The 19,665-nt window shown below is 39.4% G+C and overlaps 2 protein-coding genes and 1 long non-coding RNA gene across 3 annotated transcripts in view; 1 reads left to right on the top strand and 2 right to left on the bottom strand.

Moving 5' to 3' along the window:
• Positions 1-2,038: 2,038 nt before the first annotated feature.
• LOC129774934 (protein yellow) lies at positions 2,039-10,121 on the bottom strand. Its single transcript, XM_055779033.1, has 4 exons — positions 9,634-10,121; positions 4,553-4,665; positions 4,116-4,357; positions 2,039-2,837 (listed from the first exon to the last, which is right to left on the bottom strand). Exons 1-4 carry the CDS (start codon positions 9,879-9,881, stop codon positions 2,157-2,159), a joined length of 1,284 nt encoding a protein of 427 aa, XP_055635008.1. The 5' UTR covers positions 9,882-10,121; the 3' UTR covers positions 2,039-2,156.
• Positions 10,122-14,716: 4,595 nt separating this feature from the next.
• LOC129774937 (uncharacterized) overlaps positions 14,717-19,665 on the top strand; it is a 51,967-nt gene continuing 47,018 nt past the window's right edge. Inside the window, exon 1 of the long non-coding RNA XR_008742813.1 lies at positions 14,717-15,015. This is a non-coding gene — a long non-coding RNA (uncharacterized LOC129774937). The remainder of the gene's footprint in view (positions 15,016-19,665) is intronic.
• Positions 15,703-19,665, bottom strand: part of LOC129774930 (gamma-aminobutyric acid type B receptor subunit 1) — a 111,979-nt gene continuing 108,016 nt past the window's right edge. Inside the window, exon 17 of the mRNA XM_055779024.1 lies at positions 15,703-16,921. Within this exon, the coding sequence (XP_055634999.1) occupies positions 16,899-16,921 (23 nt within the window). The 3' untranslated portion in view covers positions 15,703-16,898. The remainder of the gene's footprint in view (positions 16,922-19,665) is intronic.

Below are 19,665 nucleotides of genomic sequence, written 5' to 3'. Positions count from 1 at the left end.
TACCCTTTTATGATGTTGTTACTCATAAAGGCATATTGTGCACTCTCAATCATGGCGATTCACCCTTTCACGCGAATCAAAAGTGATTTGTGAAAGCGATTGCCTCTATAGCACTCCTCAATTGTATTTCCGCCAATTGTTCAAATTCAAATTCGCTGATATTTGCCAATCCGAATCCGGCTCGAAGGACCAAAATGTTGGACTGGAAATCCTTCGAATGCCTAATTCCAAGCCCAACACTGCACAAATTGCATTCGCAATCGTTACTTACACCAGCGACTCAAATTGGGCGAAAAATCGAATGTGCACTGTTCGAGACGCAATTGGGTGCATCCAGCATATCACTCCAATCCAACAATCAGCTGATTTTGTTCACTCTTGTATCAGCACATCGCTTGTAGCTGTGCATCTGTATTCATTTCGACGTTCAATTTAAATCACACAATTTCACAACGAGAACAATTCTTATTTTTCACAATATACTACATTTAACTACATTACAAATTATAATACTAAAACTATTTACAACATTGAATTACATGAACCTTCAATCGATCAACACTTATTCGACGCGTATACATTGTACATGAAAATCATTCCTCCATGGTCAAATCCCGACTGCGATCGCTCCGCCGGAGTACGATTTCACAGCGCACTGATGTTGTTTCTCCCATGTGCGATGTTTTACTCTCCGCTGATCTTCGGGTGTGGTGAGATTTCTATTTGTTGTTGCTGTTCTCCGATGTTGTTTTCGTCTCCTTTTCGCACATGGTTGGGTTGGTTCCGTTGTTTCTGTTTGCTACGTTTTGTTTGCCATGTTTTGTATGTCGTTTTTGTTTGTCTGGTATTTGCTGGTCGTTCACACCAGACAACACAGCTGATTTGTCCAGGGTGATATGCACCGGGTGTAATAATAGTCGCAAACAAAAATCAAAACAAAAGCCAAGACACAAAGCCCAGACAAAAAACCCAACGAACCGTCCCTCTCCGTCAATTATTCTTTTCTACAAATCCTGCCGGTTGCTTTCGTTGAACGCATGCTGACGGGTCGTTGCGTTGCCTGTGTATGTGAATGTGTTCATAAGAATTGTATGGTAGAATAACTGACGTAACGTGACGTGACGGGACGTGAACGTGACGTGGATGTTGTATGTGAATCGCACTTATATGTCACATCCGTGAAATTAAGTGACGTTCGTGATCAGGCCCTTTGTGACAATTTTTCTAAAGATGATGGTTTTGGAGAAATAAGACTGTTGGTCTGGTTTGGTTGGATGAAATACGTCCATCCAAAAAAATAAAAGGGATAATTTTTACAATAAATGTGCTCCCGTGGCCGAGTGGTTAGCGTCAAACCTAACATGCCGGGGGTTCGGGTTCGATTCCCGTTCTGGTCGGGGAAATTTTTCTTCAAAGAAATTTCCTCTGACTTGCACTGTGGTCACGCGTATTCTAGAGCTTGCCACTCAGAATGCATTCAAGGCGTGTTATTTGGCATAGAAATCTCAACTAAGTACTAATGAAAATGACGCAAGTAATACTACGTTGAGACGGCGGAGTTCCTCTAGGAACGTTAGTGCCATATAAGAAGAAGAAGAAGGGAGTGGCAAAAAAATCCATGCGAAATTTGTGGTAAAGGAACAGACTTACACGGACTTATAACAAAATTCTTCTTTATATTTACAGCGACTCTCGTATCAACCGAAACTTTACGACGACACTGGAAGAGAAAAGACAAAGCACCTTTCTAGTTCGGAATTATATTACATATTTTTTGTATTTTATTAGGTTTTGTTATTTGCTAGGTTATGTTATGTTACGTACTTTCCGCACATAGTTGCTTGAAAACGAATAAATTGCCCAATAAAGTTATACAGAGAAATAAGATGATGGTAAATGGTGGCTAATAAACTAAGCTATCATTTGATGACAACCCTTACCTTATCCTTACATTCCAAAGCCATAAAAATATCAAAGTGGCTGTTCAATTTTATGAGCACTTGGTACGATACGGGTTAATATGAAAAACAGTCATGACTCAATTTGTGTAAACAATATATTTGATTCTTTTCAGAAGTTCACGATCTTTTTATTACATTTCTAGTGACCGGATTACAACAGATAAAACATACTCATACGATAAGAATGCGTTATATTCACTCGGTATCGCAAGGTGTACCCTTGATAATCTCTTTTGTTTGGCCAATTAAAATTCTATAGTTATATGCATCAGGGTCCAGCGATGTGAAAATAAACATAGGGAGTCTATCGGACAAAACCCATAGGTTCCCTTCGGTATCAACCTTCAAATCATTTGGGAACACTAACGCATCACTGTCTGAATCAACTAGACCTTGCGTGTCGGGATTATATGGTTTAGCGGTGTTCCAGCAACCAACCCCATCTTTATTCACTTGGTTGTAAAAAATAACACCAGTTTCTGGATCATGAAACTCAGCATTTGATTGGGAATTCGGTCCACGATCACCAACCAGTTTGTAATCGTAATAGGATTTCGGATCTTGTGAATAGGTTTCATTCTGTAGCACACGATTTGGGACCATAAACTCTTTGGTGCTGGAAAAAGCGTGGAAATAAATAGGTTTCGTTCCATCACGGCTTCGTTTCCCGACTGCCATTCCGAAGACTCCGTCCGTCCATTGGAAGTTGATACCACCAATATTGTAATCACCAGCTAACGGATCAAAATGGAAGAAGTTGTGCTTCACTCGCCAGGATTTGTCGTCAGCGAACGAATAAACGATTACTTGAAAACCTCCCAAGTCCGGTAAATACGCAAATGCGTTGTCGCAATCACCCCGCTCAACGTCGATAATCTGAAAGAGTTGAAAAATACAGAGAAATTTTTTTTAAATATTTACTGGAAATTGATTATCTCTGTGAACAAAAATATTAGGTGTCGTGATGCTCCCCTATACCAACCAGTGCATGATTCCGCCCACCTGACATAAAATACTGTATTTCTCACTAGCTACCTTATTTCTTCTAATAAATTATGTTTGCGTATGCTTGCAAAACTATAAGTATTCGAAATATTGGCAATCAAGTACAGTGATTTGCCTCTAATTGGACAGACGTAATGCGACACGAATAATTGAACATTTGATCCTCTAATTGGACATTTTTGTAAACTTCCTCTATGCAAGTTTCTACAACACGATATATTTTTAGTAGTGTTTTCCACCATTTTCCAACTATTTTACTAGATTATGTATTTTGCACACTTTTCTAATGGTTATTTGTTAGCTTTTGAATGTTTTTCCTGTTTCAACTTATTTTTCATATTGTGTTGTGTTTGTTGATGTCCAAATACAGGTCACAATCGCATCTAATGCAACACTGAGTGGTGCCTCGGTATGTCCAGTTACTATTAGTTACGCTCAGTAATCTTGCTTGCAATTGAATTCGAAAATTGTTTCATTCATTCACTGGTTTAATCAATACACTCATACACTAAGCCAACGATAGTTCTACGTCAACCTTGCGGTTATAACAGTACACCTGATTCTCGTTGCGTACGGTTTATTGTTAAGAATGTATGTAATGTATGAATTTTATGTTAGAATTAGACTTTCCGAGATCTTGCACAGCACGCAAAAGAGACAGTGTGCTTTGCGTTATCCAGTCTCGCATCTCACAAAGTCATTGGGAGCTGTCTGCAACAAATGAGTGAGGTGGAAGGCAGCCGAGCGAGCAGACTTCCTGTGCGCGCTGAAATTCCGAGAGACGAGTATCGATTTTCTCTTCCTCACAGCCCTTCCAGGTGCAAGCGATGAGACCGGGCTTTAGCACGCGAGCTTGGCATTGGCTCTTTCTATTTTCTTTCGTAAAAGGGTTGTGATGAAGAAAAATCGATATTCGTCTCTCGAAAATAAAGCGCGCGCACATGAAGTCTGGTTAGAATGTATGAAGATGCGTGGAAATTACAGAATCTACGCAATATGTACTCACGAGGGATACGCATCGTGCAAAACGAGAATCGGGTGTAGACAGCAATTTCTCGAATGTGTTATTTTGTGACTTATTTCAGATAAACAAACAAAGCTTATCTTAAACATTATCTTGCTACGAAAATTTTAAACTTGTAGACTTACCACATTTGCGAGGAACGAATCTTCTTTCATCAATGATTCTGGGATGTAGTGTCTCCTTATAAGTTTGTCGGTGTATAAATCAAATATAGCTAAAGATGCCGGCGCATATTGTTTCGCATCACCAAGGATATCTGCAAGGCCTGTGTCCATTACCCACAAGCGGTCACACTCATCAGCCCGTATGCGAAAAGTAGAAATTATAGTGTTGTTGTTATCCAATGTTTTGGGCGTGCTTTCTTCACCTACAATGAAAAGAAATGATGTCGATATTCCTCAAGTAAATAAATGAGTCTAATAAGTTCTAATGTGTTTTTTCATTTCCTGTAATGGCGTTGATGTAAAGAATAAAGAAATCTGTAAGGAATCCTTTCCACCAGAAGTTCAATTTACATTAACATAAAATTACTGTGAATTAGCAAATTTGCAACTGTACATACTCTTTGTATCAGGAAGTTGGTTAGCCTCCCAACTGGGATAGGCACGTAATGTCGGCGATATATCATCGGAAATATTGACGTAGTTTAATGAAGCCGCAACACCAGATTTCCACCTGAAGTAGAACAAAAAAAAAAGTTATAGGAGGTTGTGTCCAAGATACGACCGCACTGTTAACGTAGAACTACGCTGTTATTTTATATAAGTCGCTTGTTTATACCTTCGGATATTATTCTATAGTGCTGTCAAATTTTAGAAACAACTGCTTAGTAGAATAATCTCTGAAATGTTTTTTCATTGTAGAACCAGATGATTCATTCTTGCGCTCGCAGAACAATACACTAGCTGATCATATGTCGCAATTAATGTCATGTCAATGCATTGAAAATTTACGTCGAACGCTATTCCGGTGGCCTTTTTCGCAATTGACATAGACTCGGCTACAGTCGATTACAGTAATCGTTCGCTAACTGGTCCTGGTTTAACTGGTCTGCTTTTTAACTGGGCGAACGTTAACTGAACCTTAGACCAGTTAAAAAGCAGAATTTCGTAAACAATCGACGCTATATTCAAATGGAAGATTTGCTGTGAAGGGCATTCGAATGTAATACTAATTGTTATGAAAATTGATATTATTTTCGCATGACAAAAACATTGATTAAATTACAGAAAAATAATTTCCTCAAATTATATTTCATACCTGTTGTGGCACTCAATGCGAAACTTCAATTGGAAACCTTCTGTTCATCCAATTTCATGATCAACGCGAATCAAACAATTCATTGAAGTTCCCCTCGATTTTATTTGACGTTTTACAAGCCGGACCAGTTAAAACGCGAATGTCGATAACTGGTCTACCCTTTTCGCCCAGTTAGCGAATGTTTACTGTATATACATGTTGCACCAGCACCATTATTCCACATCTCATAACTACATCAATATATCTTTGGCACCGCGAGGAAACAACAACAATGACAACACATGCAAGTATGAAATATCTTGCTACATGTTATTTAGTATTGCCTCAGTGGAATTACACCTCTAGGCATCGTTCGTACAACGTAAACCAAGCGCCAAACAAGCGTTCGCCATAGCACGCATACAGTGCCATATATTGGTGGCTTGAAGATACTGAAAATATTAACACTTCTCATCATTTTGCGTTATTCTCAAAAGAGACGATTCTGTTTATATTACTGGCCTCGAAAAAAGTTGCATTACTTTCTCATGCTCGAGAGAAGCGCAGCTGCCACCCTTAGTGGAGGAAGTTTTGCTACTGGCAAGCGAAACCTAATCACATCCAACATTCCAGAACGACATTTACTTTCTTGGTGTCTAAACATGCTAAATAAACTCTTTTTGTTAATATCAACAACCTCGAAAACAGTAGCATTGCTTTATTATGATCAAAATTAGCGCAATCCTAGTTGAAGGCAGTTTTGCGACTGGCACACGAACCCAAATAATTTATAACATTCCAGTACGACATTCAAGATGCTTGGTATTCCCCAAATGATTTTTTGGCGCAAAACCTTAATGCCTGCTTCGCCATAAAGTCAGTTTAATGCATTCATGAAATGTCAAAGGCACCAACGAAGCCCATATGATGACGAAAAACAAACAATGTTAACTGCTTGGAAAAATACTGAATTATGCCACACAGCTTGTTCTCTGCTGTAACACCTATCGATGCGAATTCCCTGATGAGTTTGTCAAGAGCGACCGCCTTCACCACCAGCGGGGAGAGCTTGATTTTGGTTGCTGCCTGGGTAAAGGCGTTTACATTTTCGACCGACGCGCCGAAGTCGCCTACTTCGCTGTTGTTCGATGCGGTGTCACATTCGCGAAAGCACGGTTCAGTGCGAACGCTTTTCACTGCACCAACATCGCGTGTTTCACTAGATGACGCTTGCCTCGAAATTTGATTGCCCCTGGCAATGCGTTCGCTTTTTGCAGTGCTCGAGCCAGCCTTCCTCTTTTTCTTGCTCATCACACACTACGCGAAGCGTCCAATTTATGACGCATAAAAAAAACACACGATACGAATAACGCAAAAAACGAACTGAAAAAACCACACGACGATATCCAAGTTGGATTACCACTGGTGGGGTCCAATCTTAGATCGTAGCGCAGCGAAAGCAAAGTGAACTGGATTGCTCAACAGTCCGATGCCGAATGAAAGTTTGCCTTCTTCTTCTTTCTTTGTTTTTAAGAGGCTTTAAACTTTGCAGTTCATTCGCCTCTAAGGTTTGCCTCAGCGAGATCCACTGTTTATACTCTAGGCAAGTATTCCCCTTCATTGTTCTTCTTTTCCTTTGTTCACGGAGACTTCAAATCCTACGATTTCCCCTTCGCTGCTCGTCGATTAGTTGCTCGTTCTAGACAGCTCTGTTCGGGAAAGCAAACAAATGGACAGAACAAATGTATGGGTGAATGGAAACGCTTAGAGTTTTCATGAATTTTAACCATTTACAAACCAGGAGATTCTAATGTATAGCATATTAAACAAATCTTAGGGAATTTCAGATTCGTTTACTATGTAAATCGCCAAAATCTGTTCGCGGCAAAAATAGTTATTAACGTTAACTTTATTTCATAAAAACGTTACCTGTTTTTTGATTTGGCACCCTTAATGAAAGACGTAGTTCTACGTCAAAAACTTTTCGGATGGCGAAGAGCTCCGATTCATTATTTTGTTGCTATAAATTTAGTGTTTTAATAGTGGATATGTGCATGTATCGTCAAACCAATGTTAATATACTTAACACACAAGTCTGTCGAGTGTGCTTATAAAAGAAACTATTTGTTTTCTGAGCATTATATAGAGCTATCGAGGCGCTTTTGCTTGACTTATACCGGGGGAAGATGGCCATTATTCTAAGAGATGTGATTTCGACAATTGAAGAGAGACCAGAGTAAGAGATGTGATTTGCCATAAAGGATTTCATTTGAACGTATTTAATTGATGAATTGATGGAGAATATCAAATTTAGGCGCAAATCACATTTGTACGAATATCACACACCTCAAGTCAAGTCGCATTCATGATAAATTTGATTTATTTTTCAGATGCCACATATAATATTTTTTTTATTATGATAATTCCACAAAGGTTCTCCATTCCGTACGTTGTTGGTAATTCACGGAAAACAACCCATCCCACTCTTGTCACGCTTGATCTATAGTACATGGCCCTAGATATGTTTTACAATTTGGTCGGAAACAATAATCTCCTTGACGACCATAATCATATGGCCGTCTTTCCCTAGTGGTGATCAACCTTGCCCTTGATTTTAGTATCATTTATCATATAAAATTATGAAATAAAAAATAAATTTTCTAAAAAATCAATGTGATTGTGGAAAATATTCTAAAGATCGATGCTGATATAACGAAATGTTTCAGTTTTGTATACATTGTGTTTGATTGTACTCCATGCTTAGGGTGGCCGTCTTACTCCGTCTTCCCCTACCTTTATTGGATTGAACAGACAAAAACGGGTGACGGAAACAATCAAAATTTGAACACATCCGGAGCAACACCAAATTATCTGCCTCCATGAGGAGAGGACTATCCCAAACTGCTGAATCAAACGAAGCCTGTTTGGCTGAGATAACAACATCAGAAGTATTGTAATCTAATCGCACATCCACTTAGAGGAGGCTGCGGAGAGCGGCGTGGTACAAGTCGAATTGTATGTACATATTTTCTACACATTACCTTTTCCCATTTTTTTGGAAAAACCTGCAATGTGTCAGAGAAATTATTTCGCAGTTTTGAATTCGTTATCTCCCGATATTTTACCTCGTAGTGGGAACTTTTAGTAAACCATGGTGCAAGGGATTGTGAGGTACCATGCTGTTCCCGGAGGCTTCGAACGAGTTGGAATTGTTGAAAACTAAAACCGGAACCCACGAAAATCGACGATCGTAAAGTTCATTGAATCCCGACAAGTAGCATCGATTCAAAAGGCGCTTGTTTGGTGGGTATTAATTCGAAACCGAAATTGATTGTTACTAGTCTCTTAACTACAATCTACATAAAAGCTAAAGTTTTTAAAAGAGTGAGTATGGCTTTCATTTAACCTTGGCCGTTAAACGTCATTGAATACAATCGATGGATTTATACATTTTGCAAATGACATGACTAATATATCGATCCGATAAAATCACGATCACAATAAATCTTCGTTTCCGTGCTTTACACGATATCGTTGTGTAAGCGATCGATTATATAAGTGATGGGACAATTAATTTAGTATAGCACACGATTGTTAGAACGTGTAATGCTAATATCTCCATTGTAAGTAACGAACAGTCCATAATTAGACACGCGCTGATGACTATCTAACATATGGTGACCGGAATAAATCGCCACAGTAAACAACTGCAACAGAAACAACCGCTTAGAAAAAGTGTAGTAGGCTAGAAATATTTGGCGCGGGAAAAACATCATGTGCCTCACATTTCTATTATAAATTTATTCTCTTGTTCTCGTTTTTCGAAATTTATTCTGAGGACAATGTAATGGGGACGAAGTCCCCATTTGGCGAGGATAAGGAATCGAGGCGGCCCATGCCGCCAAGATGACGCAATCCGAGTCCACCGCCGACCCGCCGTCGGAAGCGGCGGTGTCTCGCACGCAAACCTGGGATCCACTGATTGCCCGGTTAGTTTGAAACATAGGATACGATCCTTTAGCAATGTCCGACCGAGCTCTAGCGAGCGTCGGACGGTATACGTCTGCCCGGGGCGTTACGTTTGCCTGGGGCGATACGTTTGCCCGGTTAATTCTTGTTTTGAAATACAATACCGCGCCACAATATTTATAGCCTACTACACATTTTATAAGCGGTGGTTTCTGTTGCAGTCGTTTTCTGTGGCGATTTATTCCGGGAACCCTAACATATGTGATCAAATTCTGCGATTTCAGTATGTCAAGTCACAATCCAAAGAACGAGTATAATAGATCTCAATGTTTGATGTGGCTCACTTTTTGTTCCATTTGATAATACGGACAATAACAAAATATGGACATACTACTATGGGAATAAATGTGCAAATTGTGAATGGAACAATCCTACCTTGGTACCGTAATGAACAGTTTGTCTTTCCATCTCTCTAATCCGAGGGGCAAATTGTGGGATACGATGTACTTTCCAACGTTGATCGCTTCCTGCTCAGCTTCCGCTGATGGCCACTCGAACTTCACTTCACGCCATTTGAATTTTTCTGTTAACTTAATCGCATTAACCACTGTCACGACTAATAATAGCACAGATAACAACTGGACTGGTTTTGATGCCAGGCTGCTTAATGTTCTTCTATTCATTTTAAGCCACCCGTTACGTTCTAGTTTGAAGAGTACCTTTTCCGACACTTACGAGGTCGATTTTGAGCACTAAATCCCACTAAAATAGTTAAACATTCACCACATTCACCGCTCTTTTTCAGCGCTGAAACTGGTCGATATGTTCACATCAAAAGATCCAATGGCTTTGATCAGTGTTCGTAGTTTGCAATTGAGTTTTGTTTACCATTTTTCTTGTTCGTTGTCTCCTTCGCTAGATTTACCACAAACACTAATATAGTAAATAGCTTGGGCTTTCCGAGCCGGTTTTGCATGGAATTAAATTGAGATTTATTGTGAATCCCATTGAATGTGAAAACAATTCAATCAGAGCGCATGGTAACAATTACTGGAACATTTAGTCGTATTGATTTCTAGAAATAGTAACTAATACATTCAATGAGGCGTGATTTTCATTATGGTTTAAAATAGTTGTGAATCACAATACACAATGATGTAAAAAGCATAGAACGAATCCGCTACAAACTGATCTGCACTTCTTCTCAGAATTTGAAACACGTTTCGTAGCAATGACACTTTAACCTTGTGATTTGCAAATGCAGTACGCGTATACATTTCAAACATCAACGATATTGTCACGTTTCCACAGGTACTCGCATCAGTTGTGTAGGCCTCGGTTAACAGATAGGGTGTTCATCCGGCCTTTCACTCGTATTCGACTACGGCTACAGAGGATTTCCAAAAATGTTTCAATAAATATGCTTTGGATGGAACACATTTCTGTAGAATATTTAAGGCTCCATTCAGTATGTGTATTTGGCGCGATCGGCTAAGCGTAATGTATTATGAGATGGTAAAACCGATTGAAAAAATTCACAGGCAATCGGTATCAATTGATGGGCTTAGAATGAAAGGGGGTGTAAGTGATTTGATCGATTTCTCTACATCGACTCTCTCTTTTGGTCATAACTTAGTGGAAGATAGGTCAGAACCTCATCTATCGGATTGTATAGCAAACCTAAATTGGAACGTTTTTGCAGTTGAGTTATTAACTAAATAAAAAGTTGATGAAGAGAAATCGATCAAGTCATGCATTCTGAGCCCCTCAATTGAATAAGGCAGTTAATGTGTTTGAGTCGAACATTAAAAGAGTGAATTATAGAGTACAATGTTCACGACCGCTTGACGTATGCCTACGAAATTATTTCATTCACTTGTTTGATACTTCGAGTATTATTTGATAATGTAGCAAAGTTTGAGAATTCATTTTTAGTAGACATTTTTGGGCGTCTCGAGAAATGTCGATAGTTTGTGTAAATTTGTAGAAGTAACTAGTGATGGCTGATTCAGTCGCTTTGCTCTGACCGTATGTTGCAAACCATACGTAAAAGTGGGACATATGACCGGAAACTACGAGCGGAACTACAACGTATCCTGAAAGGCACGGCTCATGAAGCGATTCAAATTCGTTTTCCCTTCCCAGCGTCAGTTCGAAGCAAGCCCTGAACTGTCATTCTTGCAGCTGTACCAACGAAGAGGATCTCCACAACACGGTGAAATAATTCTTCTATCTTGAGGCCACTAAGTCAACAAAAACCCTTTTCTCGGGGAAAGACACACGCTTAATGGATTCTGGATCAAATAACCGCGAGGATCAGAAATCTATTCGCAACATAACTTTTGTGGAAATTCGACCATATCAAATTCCCGGATAGTTACTACATGGCCTTGCATCAGTTACAGAGTCTTTGAAAAGAGGATAGACAGAAACCCCAAACTATGCGAAAATCGCCCACGTCAGCACCTGGAATACCAGGACAAAGGATACACGCATCGTGCCACAGAGGCGGAATTGTCTAGCGTGGACACACATCGGATTTGGTACCTACCACTCGCAGTGGTAGTAAACCCTCGAAAACCTAAAAATATTCGTTTGATATAGGATGCTGTGACAAAGGTAGGGGAAATAATTAAATACATTCCTACTCAAATAATCAGACATGCTGATCAGTCTTTGTCAGCAGTTCTGGTGCGGTTCTGGCAATTCATGGTGGCGGATTCGATGCACATCAAGGATGTTCCATCAAATATTGATGAGGTTAAGGAACCAGCGCTCATTGCGTGGTTGGAGTAGTGATCCTTCAAGTCCTCCAGAAATTGTCATGATGGATGTGCCAATTGTAGGATCTGTATTTTCCCCAGCGTCCGCACAGTTTGTAGAAAATAAAAATACGAAGGAGTTCGGAAATCAGTATACCCGAATGGTAGAGGGAATCAATTAACAACCACTACGTGGATGACTCACTGGAGAGCTACGACAGCGTAGACGAAGCAGTTTCTGAAGAGATGCGCACCAGGATTTCTGAGAGATTCGAAGTCGGTGTGGCTCGTGAGAGGTCTATAACAGTATCTATCGAAGAAGAGCTGCGCACATTCGAACCCGGAAATTGTGTTTGGTTTCGAACGATTTTCCCATCTGCCCAGGTTGATAAGCTCAGTCGCATACGTTGTTTGATGCCTCGTCAACCGAAGGCACAAAACTAAAGGGGAACCGGTGTTCGTAATACAATTGAGGTCGGAATAGCTGCTTGAAAATCAATGAATGCTGATTCGATTGACACAGTGACATGTATTCGCGGATGAAATAGAGGCAAAATGCAACCAACAGAGTCCAGCAGCACAGTAAATACCACTAAAAATCGATCAGAATGTTCAAGTGAACTGTTGGATGATTTCGGGATTCTGGGGATGGACGGGCGTATCATATTTAGTGCTGAATATTATCAAATCATTAATTTGAATTCGAGCGAATAATTATTATCAATCATGCAACACTTCTATACAGACGAATATCGCTGATTTGACAAATGTGTATGTTTCATTCGTGTGAATCTCTTCCGTTTGATTGAATAACCGTTCCTTGTTATGCTGTTCTTCGAGATTTATTTTAAATTTGGAACCATCATTTGGATCAAAAGCTCGAAAGAGTGTGGTGCCTTAGCTAAATAATAGTGAATAAACCGAAATCATGCTTCACTGCGGAAATCTGAAGTCGTGTGCAAAAGAATTAATTATTCTCGTTCGACCCAATGCATTCATATCATCCAAATGATAAGGAATAGCCTTCCGTTTAATATTAAACCCTTTTGGATTGGATCGGATTGACGATGTTAACCAATTTCAAACAATCGAGCAATGCTTACTTCAATGAAGAGCATTTTCGTCGATTTCTATCGATTAAGTATAATTTTATACTGCACTGCGTCACAGCTGCGTAATATCCTCCTACACCCAAAGTTAATTTTTAGCACATTTTCTGGCATCCCGATTTATTACATTAAATGAGCTGAAAGATGACATAAAATGTTCTACTCCCCAATACATGTATATCATTTGTATAATATATATTCTAGAGCCAATATGAGGGAGCGAAACAGGAGACACATTTAAATGAAAGCTTTTCGTATAGTTTGCCAAATACACGGCGCAGACAGAGAAAGATATATTCTCGTTCATGTTCTTCTTTATCGGCTTAGAAAACATCTTCCAACTTCATTTTATGATGAGGTGTAATATTATCACGCTACTTTATAATATCGCTGGCAGCTACATGGATAGCGTGGTCGTGTAAAGTAACTTCGCATTCCAGCCGGCCTTGGATCGATCTCCATTGATGTCGTATGGACTTTTTTTTGCACAATCTCAAATGAAAAGAGAGAAGAAAACAGAAAGAGATGTCTGCTCGCATACATACAAACCATTTTTAAGCTTCAAAATAGCTCTTTTTTGCGCATTTGACTCTCATGACCAGGAAATGGCATCTTTTCTGCCAAAGATGGCATGTTTTCTGCCAACGCTAGTTTGGGTGTAGGAAATACAGATTTATTTCCCTTCTGATGAACGACTACCATCAAATGTTCCGCCATTGTAATCTAGAAACAGTGGTGAATACGGTGACTATTCGCCGAAGAAATAATTGTCCCAGCCAACCAGCCGAATTTCGTAAGCCAAAACTTTTATAATGCTTGTGAACTTTTGTAATACTGAACCAGAATAAAACTTACAGCTAAAGCTACATTGAAAACCCTGATCCTGTGACTGGCTAGAAGAAATCGAAATATCAGAAATAATTTTTCTTCGAAGCCCCATTCCTTTTTTCTGCATCGAGAAGAAAAGAAGGGAATAACTATACACTAAAAATTTCTCTCAAACGATAAAGTATATATTTTTTTTAAATTTAACAGCTACTCTATAATTAATGACATGATTTTATTTATACAACGCCATTTGTCTGTTACTGCAAATTTTTCATTTTTTGAAGCCTAGTCTACAAATGGAAATAAGTCTTTGGGCGCGTCTTGCTTCAATATCTCGTCTGATTCTCTAGTTTCCTGCTGCTACTATCGCTATCTCCGATTTGCTACAGACAGACATAATGCCCATTTGCGGGCTCTGAATTCATGAAACAGCTATATTCTAATAAAAGTAACTTAACAATACCTTCCTGCGAAAAATTGTAGTGCTCATGAACATTCAGAAGAAAAAAAAAAACTCGTTGATGGCACATATTCAGCAACAGCGAATTTATCTATCATTGTTTGTCCTATCATCTCTATCGAACATTTTTCTATTGTTTTGCGATCTATAGTTTTTTAATCCACTCCTCGCCGTTACGAAACTGGATCACTGGATCACTGGATACCGTTCCTATCTGGCTGAGCGGGAGGCATTCGTCATTAAAGTGTGTTTCTGTTAGAATTTAGTCTCTCATTTTTATTCGGTGCAGCGCCCCTAGTTGTCACATCGAGAAATTATTGACAGCGTTGTGATCCGTTGGTTGGTTTGTTTATTCAGTAATGAAAATTTCATCAAGATTGAAGGGCACATTCGAAAGTGCTCGACGATGGAACGCGAAAGGCGGGTAAAATTGTGCACACTCACGCTGAGAGCTCGACGTGGTCAGGAGGAAAGGTCGCGAAATTCTTGAAATTTCAAAAATCGACTGTAAATACTGTACTCAAACGTTACCGGGAGACCCATAAGCGTTAAGAAGTGTACGGTTATCACGTTCACCAGGAAGAAAACTCCTACTATCTGGACCTAACGCATAGGGAACGAATCATTGGGAAGGACACGCGATGTGAATGATCTCGAGGTAATGCTGAACTCAGAGCTGTAATTTGGTGAATATTATAGCTATGTTACCAACAAAGTAATAGAAAATAAGGGTTAATCTTCCGGATATCCACCGAATCCCACGACCCATAAACCCTTTCGCAGGTTTTGGATCAGAAAGTTTGGGAAAAATAAGTCAATGTTTTTGAGGTATATTTTGAGATTCTTGCTTTGGCCTAATCCAAACGAGCTACTACTGTATGGAAGTCGATGCCATCTGCTTTTGGTTGTATGAAAATGTCTCGCTTTGTATCAAATAATGGGCATTGGCGAGAAGTGTTCATTTTCATCTTACATTCGAAGAAAACGGCGACTGAAGCTCCAAACATTTTTCCGTGATGCTGCTGATAGTTGAGCAATGTGTTTCGTTCTGTTATTCCAAAAACGGTGCAGCTCTCGTTAATGAAGGCTAAAAATCTTGGAAGACGTCGAATTGGGGACGTTGCTTGATTAGAAGCGGTTTCAAACGCTAGAAGAGCCTACTTCAGTAGTGTGGCCTGGAGATGCAAGTTACAGAAATACTCATTAAGTCAAAAAGTATGCATAGGCGCACTACCAAACAATTGAAAAATCCCAAGCATTATCCAATCGAAAATCCCGCTTTCTGATTGGTCTATTCGAAAAAGCATTCTTTGCTCTCACATCAAGTACATCTGCATTCTGTAGAAATTTGAATACGATATTTGAGACTGTGTAATGAAATATGCAATGCGATTCGTTCTGTAATTCCAAAAACGGTGCAACTCTCGTTAACGAAGGCTAAAAACCTTGGAAGTCGTCGAATTGTGGACATTGCTTGATGAGAAGCGGTTTCAAACGCTAGAAGAGCCTACTTCAGCATCACGAATCACCCGCTGAATAATTTACAAGCGATTGCATGCGTTGGGAAGCAAGGAAAGTGGGTGTTTAGCTGACTGGTCAGAGTTTCCCGTAAAAGAATGAATGTTTCTTTGGAAAACGTTATTAAACACTCAAATGATCTAACCTTGGTGATCAGTGACCTAACAGTTTTCCTCATAATCCTTTGATTCTTTTCCTAACTGGCAGATTTTCTTCTGGTTTGTTTTTAATAGGCTTTAAACTATGCATGTCTCTAATTCGTCTCTAACTTTCACAATTCATTCGATTCACAAGTCTAGCTGCTTTCAGAAGATGCATTCATAATTTTTTAACATGTTTGCTGACGAAAAAAAGATGTTTGTGAAACTATGATGGATGTTTACATTTATATCTGTTTGCTGTTTGGCTGATTGTATTGACTGAATCGTTCATTGGTTTCCATGAGTTTCTGCGACTTTAACGTTCCTTTTAAATGTGTCGTCGAATAGGCAAGTGATTGAAAAATGCTCCTTGCCAATAATAACCTAATCAGTTTTTCATTAAAATTTTCTAAATCTTTTTCTAGCTATGTCGTAACTATTTCTACATTTTTTTTTTCTAAAAATTTTCACAAGCCTGTATTATTAATTCATTGTAGCCTTCGTCTTTTTCCATCCTGAAGTGTAAAACTAATTTTGTAACATCTCTAAAAATGAATCTAGTTTAAGCGAACATATTGTAACAATCTTAATTGTTCCCTTTAAACACACCCATATTAAAATTTGTATTTACAAAAGATCGTCCAAAGATTTCCAGAATTAAATATAACATGATTTTCTTAAATTATCACTACCTTTGAATACGTTTATACAAAACTCCAACACTTCGTAGAAAAAAGGACGTGAATTTATGGGTGATTCGCATTCTATTTACAATGGATGAAAGATTTTAAAATCCGACGTCGAGATGAATTGATCATATCATTTATCAAAAACGGGAAAATCTTACTAGCAACTATCACGTGGTTGTAAATTGACTTAATTCTCATATTCGCTCGTCAAGAAGGTCTGGGAAAGAAAAGAACAGAAGATTAATGAAATGTAACATCATTGGGGCATTATACTCTATTGCATGGTGATAATATGAAGTGACAAGTGTCCTTCTCATATGTTGTGATTAGGCAGTGCAACGACTAAACGCATACTTTCGGAACGGAATCTGTAGCCCGGAGATGCAAGTTACAAAAATACTCATTAAGTCAAAAAGTATGCATATGCGCACATTGCACCGTTTCTGTTTGGGAGCACTAGCAGCCCAACTAGATCAAATTATCAACATATATTGGGGGTACAAAATGAAAAACAAAAAACGATCGCATCGTGAAATTTGTCCATATTTCATACGCTTATTGCATAGTCATTTCCTGATGGATTTACGAGATTTTTGCAACTATTGATTCGGGCACTTCATCACAATTTATCACAATGAATAAAATACATTTTTTTATGAAACTACCAAACAATTGAAAAATCTCAAGCATTATCCAATCGAAAATCCCGCGTTCTGATTGGTCTATTCGCAAAAGCATTCTTTTCACATCAAGTACATCTGCATTCTGTAGAAATTAAAATACGAGACTGTGTAATGAAATATGAGTTTGATGTTTGATTTTCTGCTGATGTGTGGCGCATATGTTACAAGATTCTGAAACCCAAGAATTCAGTTTCAGTTGTGTTTTATTATAGATCCTAAAATCTGCGTAATTTAATACATCATCATTACCAGGGGCGTTGAATGAAGATCTCTGTTGTGGAAATGCGCACACATGCATACCTCTCCGTACTGATTAGGAAGCCGTCCAAACTATCGGCCGACAAATCAGTCTGCAGTCTGCGGGGGCTCTTAGTGAATGTACGTCGCGCCCGACTCGACCACTCCCTAATAACATTATCGGTGAATCGAGCATACGCGTCACATTCTCTGTGCAGTTCGTTCACTGATGAGCCAAATATTTGCATTGCTAACTCCACCCGCTGGCCGTACAAATAAGGCCCCGTTTCACCTGGTGCATATAACAATAGTCAATCCCAAGTCAATAAAGAAAACACGATCTGGTTGTGGTTGACTTTTTGCTGTCAATATTTTATTATTATTTCATGTTGGATTTCATTCTGTGTAACTCAAAATTTTGGTGAAGCTATCGCGAAGAAAAGATCCTATCGAGGCGACCTGTTAGCTTTTTGCTTTTATCCTCTCTACAATTGATTTCGTGTATATTTTATATAGTTTTTAAATTCAATGTTCAATTCATTTGGCCTTACGTAGTTTAATTAATTTTAAATTTTATGTTTTTACTTGTAAATATTGAAAATTATATAGATAATGGGAAACCTCTTACAATTGTCTTCGATCAATAGTTTTTTATCCTTTTATAGTGTTAGTAGTAGCAGTATACTCATTTGCAAGTCATTTCTGTTTTGAACCTTCACTTTGACGTTTTGTTTTCGAATTTGCTTTGGTTTTGACGGCCTGCCGAAGAGCGCGCTGCTGAATTGTATCATCGCTGGATAGAGCGGCTGTAGTGTTATCGGTATTGGTTTTTTTGCCGTCACATACCCCCGCCCGTAAACCCATGTGATGGCCCTGATCCCCTGTAGACTCATGATTGAGTTTACCAACGTTTCCGACGTCCAAAAGCGCTAGTTTAACCACCGGTCGCCGTAAAACGCCAGTCGCAGTTCGTATCAGCGCCTGCCGGACTCTCTCATCACGTCCTGAGAAAACCCTCTCTACACATTCACGTATCCATTGGATCCTTCCTGTACCGTTCACGATCATTACCAAATCTCAATGTTTTTCGTCTCTTCGAATCACTCACATCTTCGAGTTATAACTGGTAGGTATTCCTTCACCCACCTTCGCCAAAACTCGTCTGTGATGTGCTGAGCGAGTTTCTAACTACTACGCAGGATGGAACGGTTGTCTGTCTTTATGGGTTCAATTTTAATACCGGTAGAACTACCCAGAAAAAAAAGATTGGGAGTCAGCGCCTTCTGGTCTGCATCCTCCAGAGGTATGTACGTCAGGTGCCTCGAGTTTATCATGGCCTCAGCATCGTATAAAACAGTCTCTAACGTCCCAGCGTCGGGTTTGCGGGGAGCATCTAGGATTGTGCCAACTGCTACTTTTCCAGAACGAACAAGTCGCTCCTCCCATATGAGGGGCATGGGGGGGAATGAATCTCCAGCTAGTTTGTGAACTGGTGAACGTTGAGGCCAACGCTCTGTTTCGACTGTCAATCTGAGATTGTAACTTCTTATTTGCACCATGAAAACATGTCGCATTATCCGTATAAAATACAGCTGGAGATCCTCGACGTGCAACGAATCGCCTAACCACCATAATGCACGACTCTGTTGATAGGCCGTGCACTACCTCCAAGTGCACGGCTCGAATGGTGAGGCAGGTGAAAAGAGCCACCCATCATTTAACTTGATTCCAACCAACTCTTACGAACACTGGGTCAATATAATACAATTCAACAAATGTAAATGGTCTGACAAATGCGCTTATGCGAGCATCTGGAAGTGATGCCATAGGTGGAGACTTCGGGTTCGTCCTCATAACGTGGCACCAGACGCAGTTCGCCATAACCGACACAGTTCGCCATAACCGCCATAATAGTGAAGACTAATGTTCGTAGCTTGGAGATCTCGAAGCTCTGGCGCATCTCGTTTACGAAAGATTCTTTATTGCAATGGCGGAAGTGACGGTGATACCAGACAGTTATGAGGAAGGAAATCGGATGTTG

Source organism: Toxorhynchites rutilus, chromosome 3 (assembly GCF_029784135.1).
Source record: "Toxorhynchites rutilus septentrionalis strain SRP chromosome 3, ASM2978413v1, whole genome shotgun sequence".
Classification (NCBI taxonomy): Eukaryota; Metazoa; Arthropoda; class Insecta; order Diptera; family Culicidae; genus Toxorhynchites; species Toxorhynchites rutilus.
Note: the sequence above shows the minus strand (reverse complement) of the source record. Positions and strands in the feature narration are given on the sequence as shown.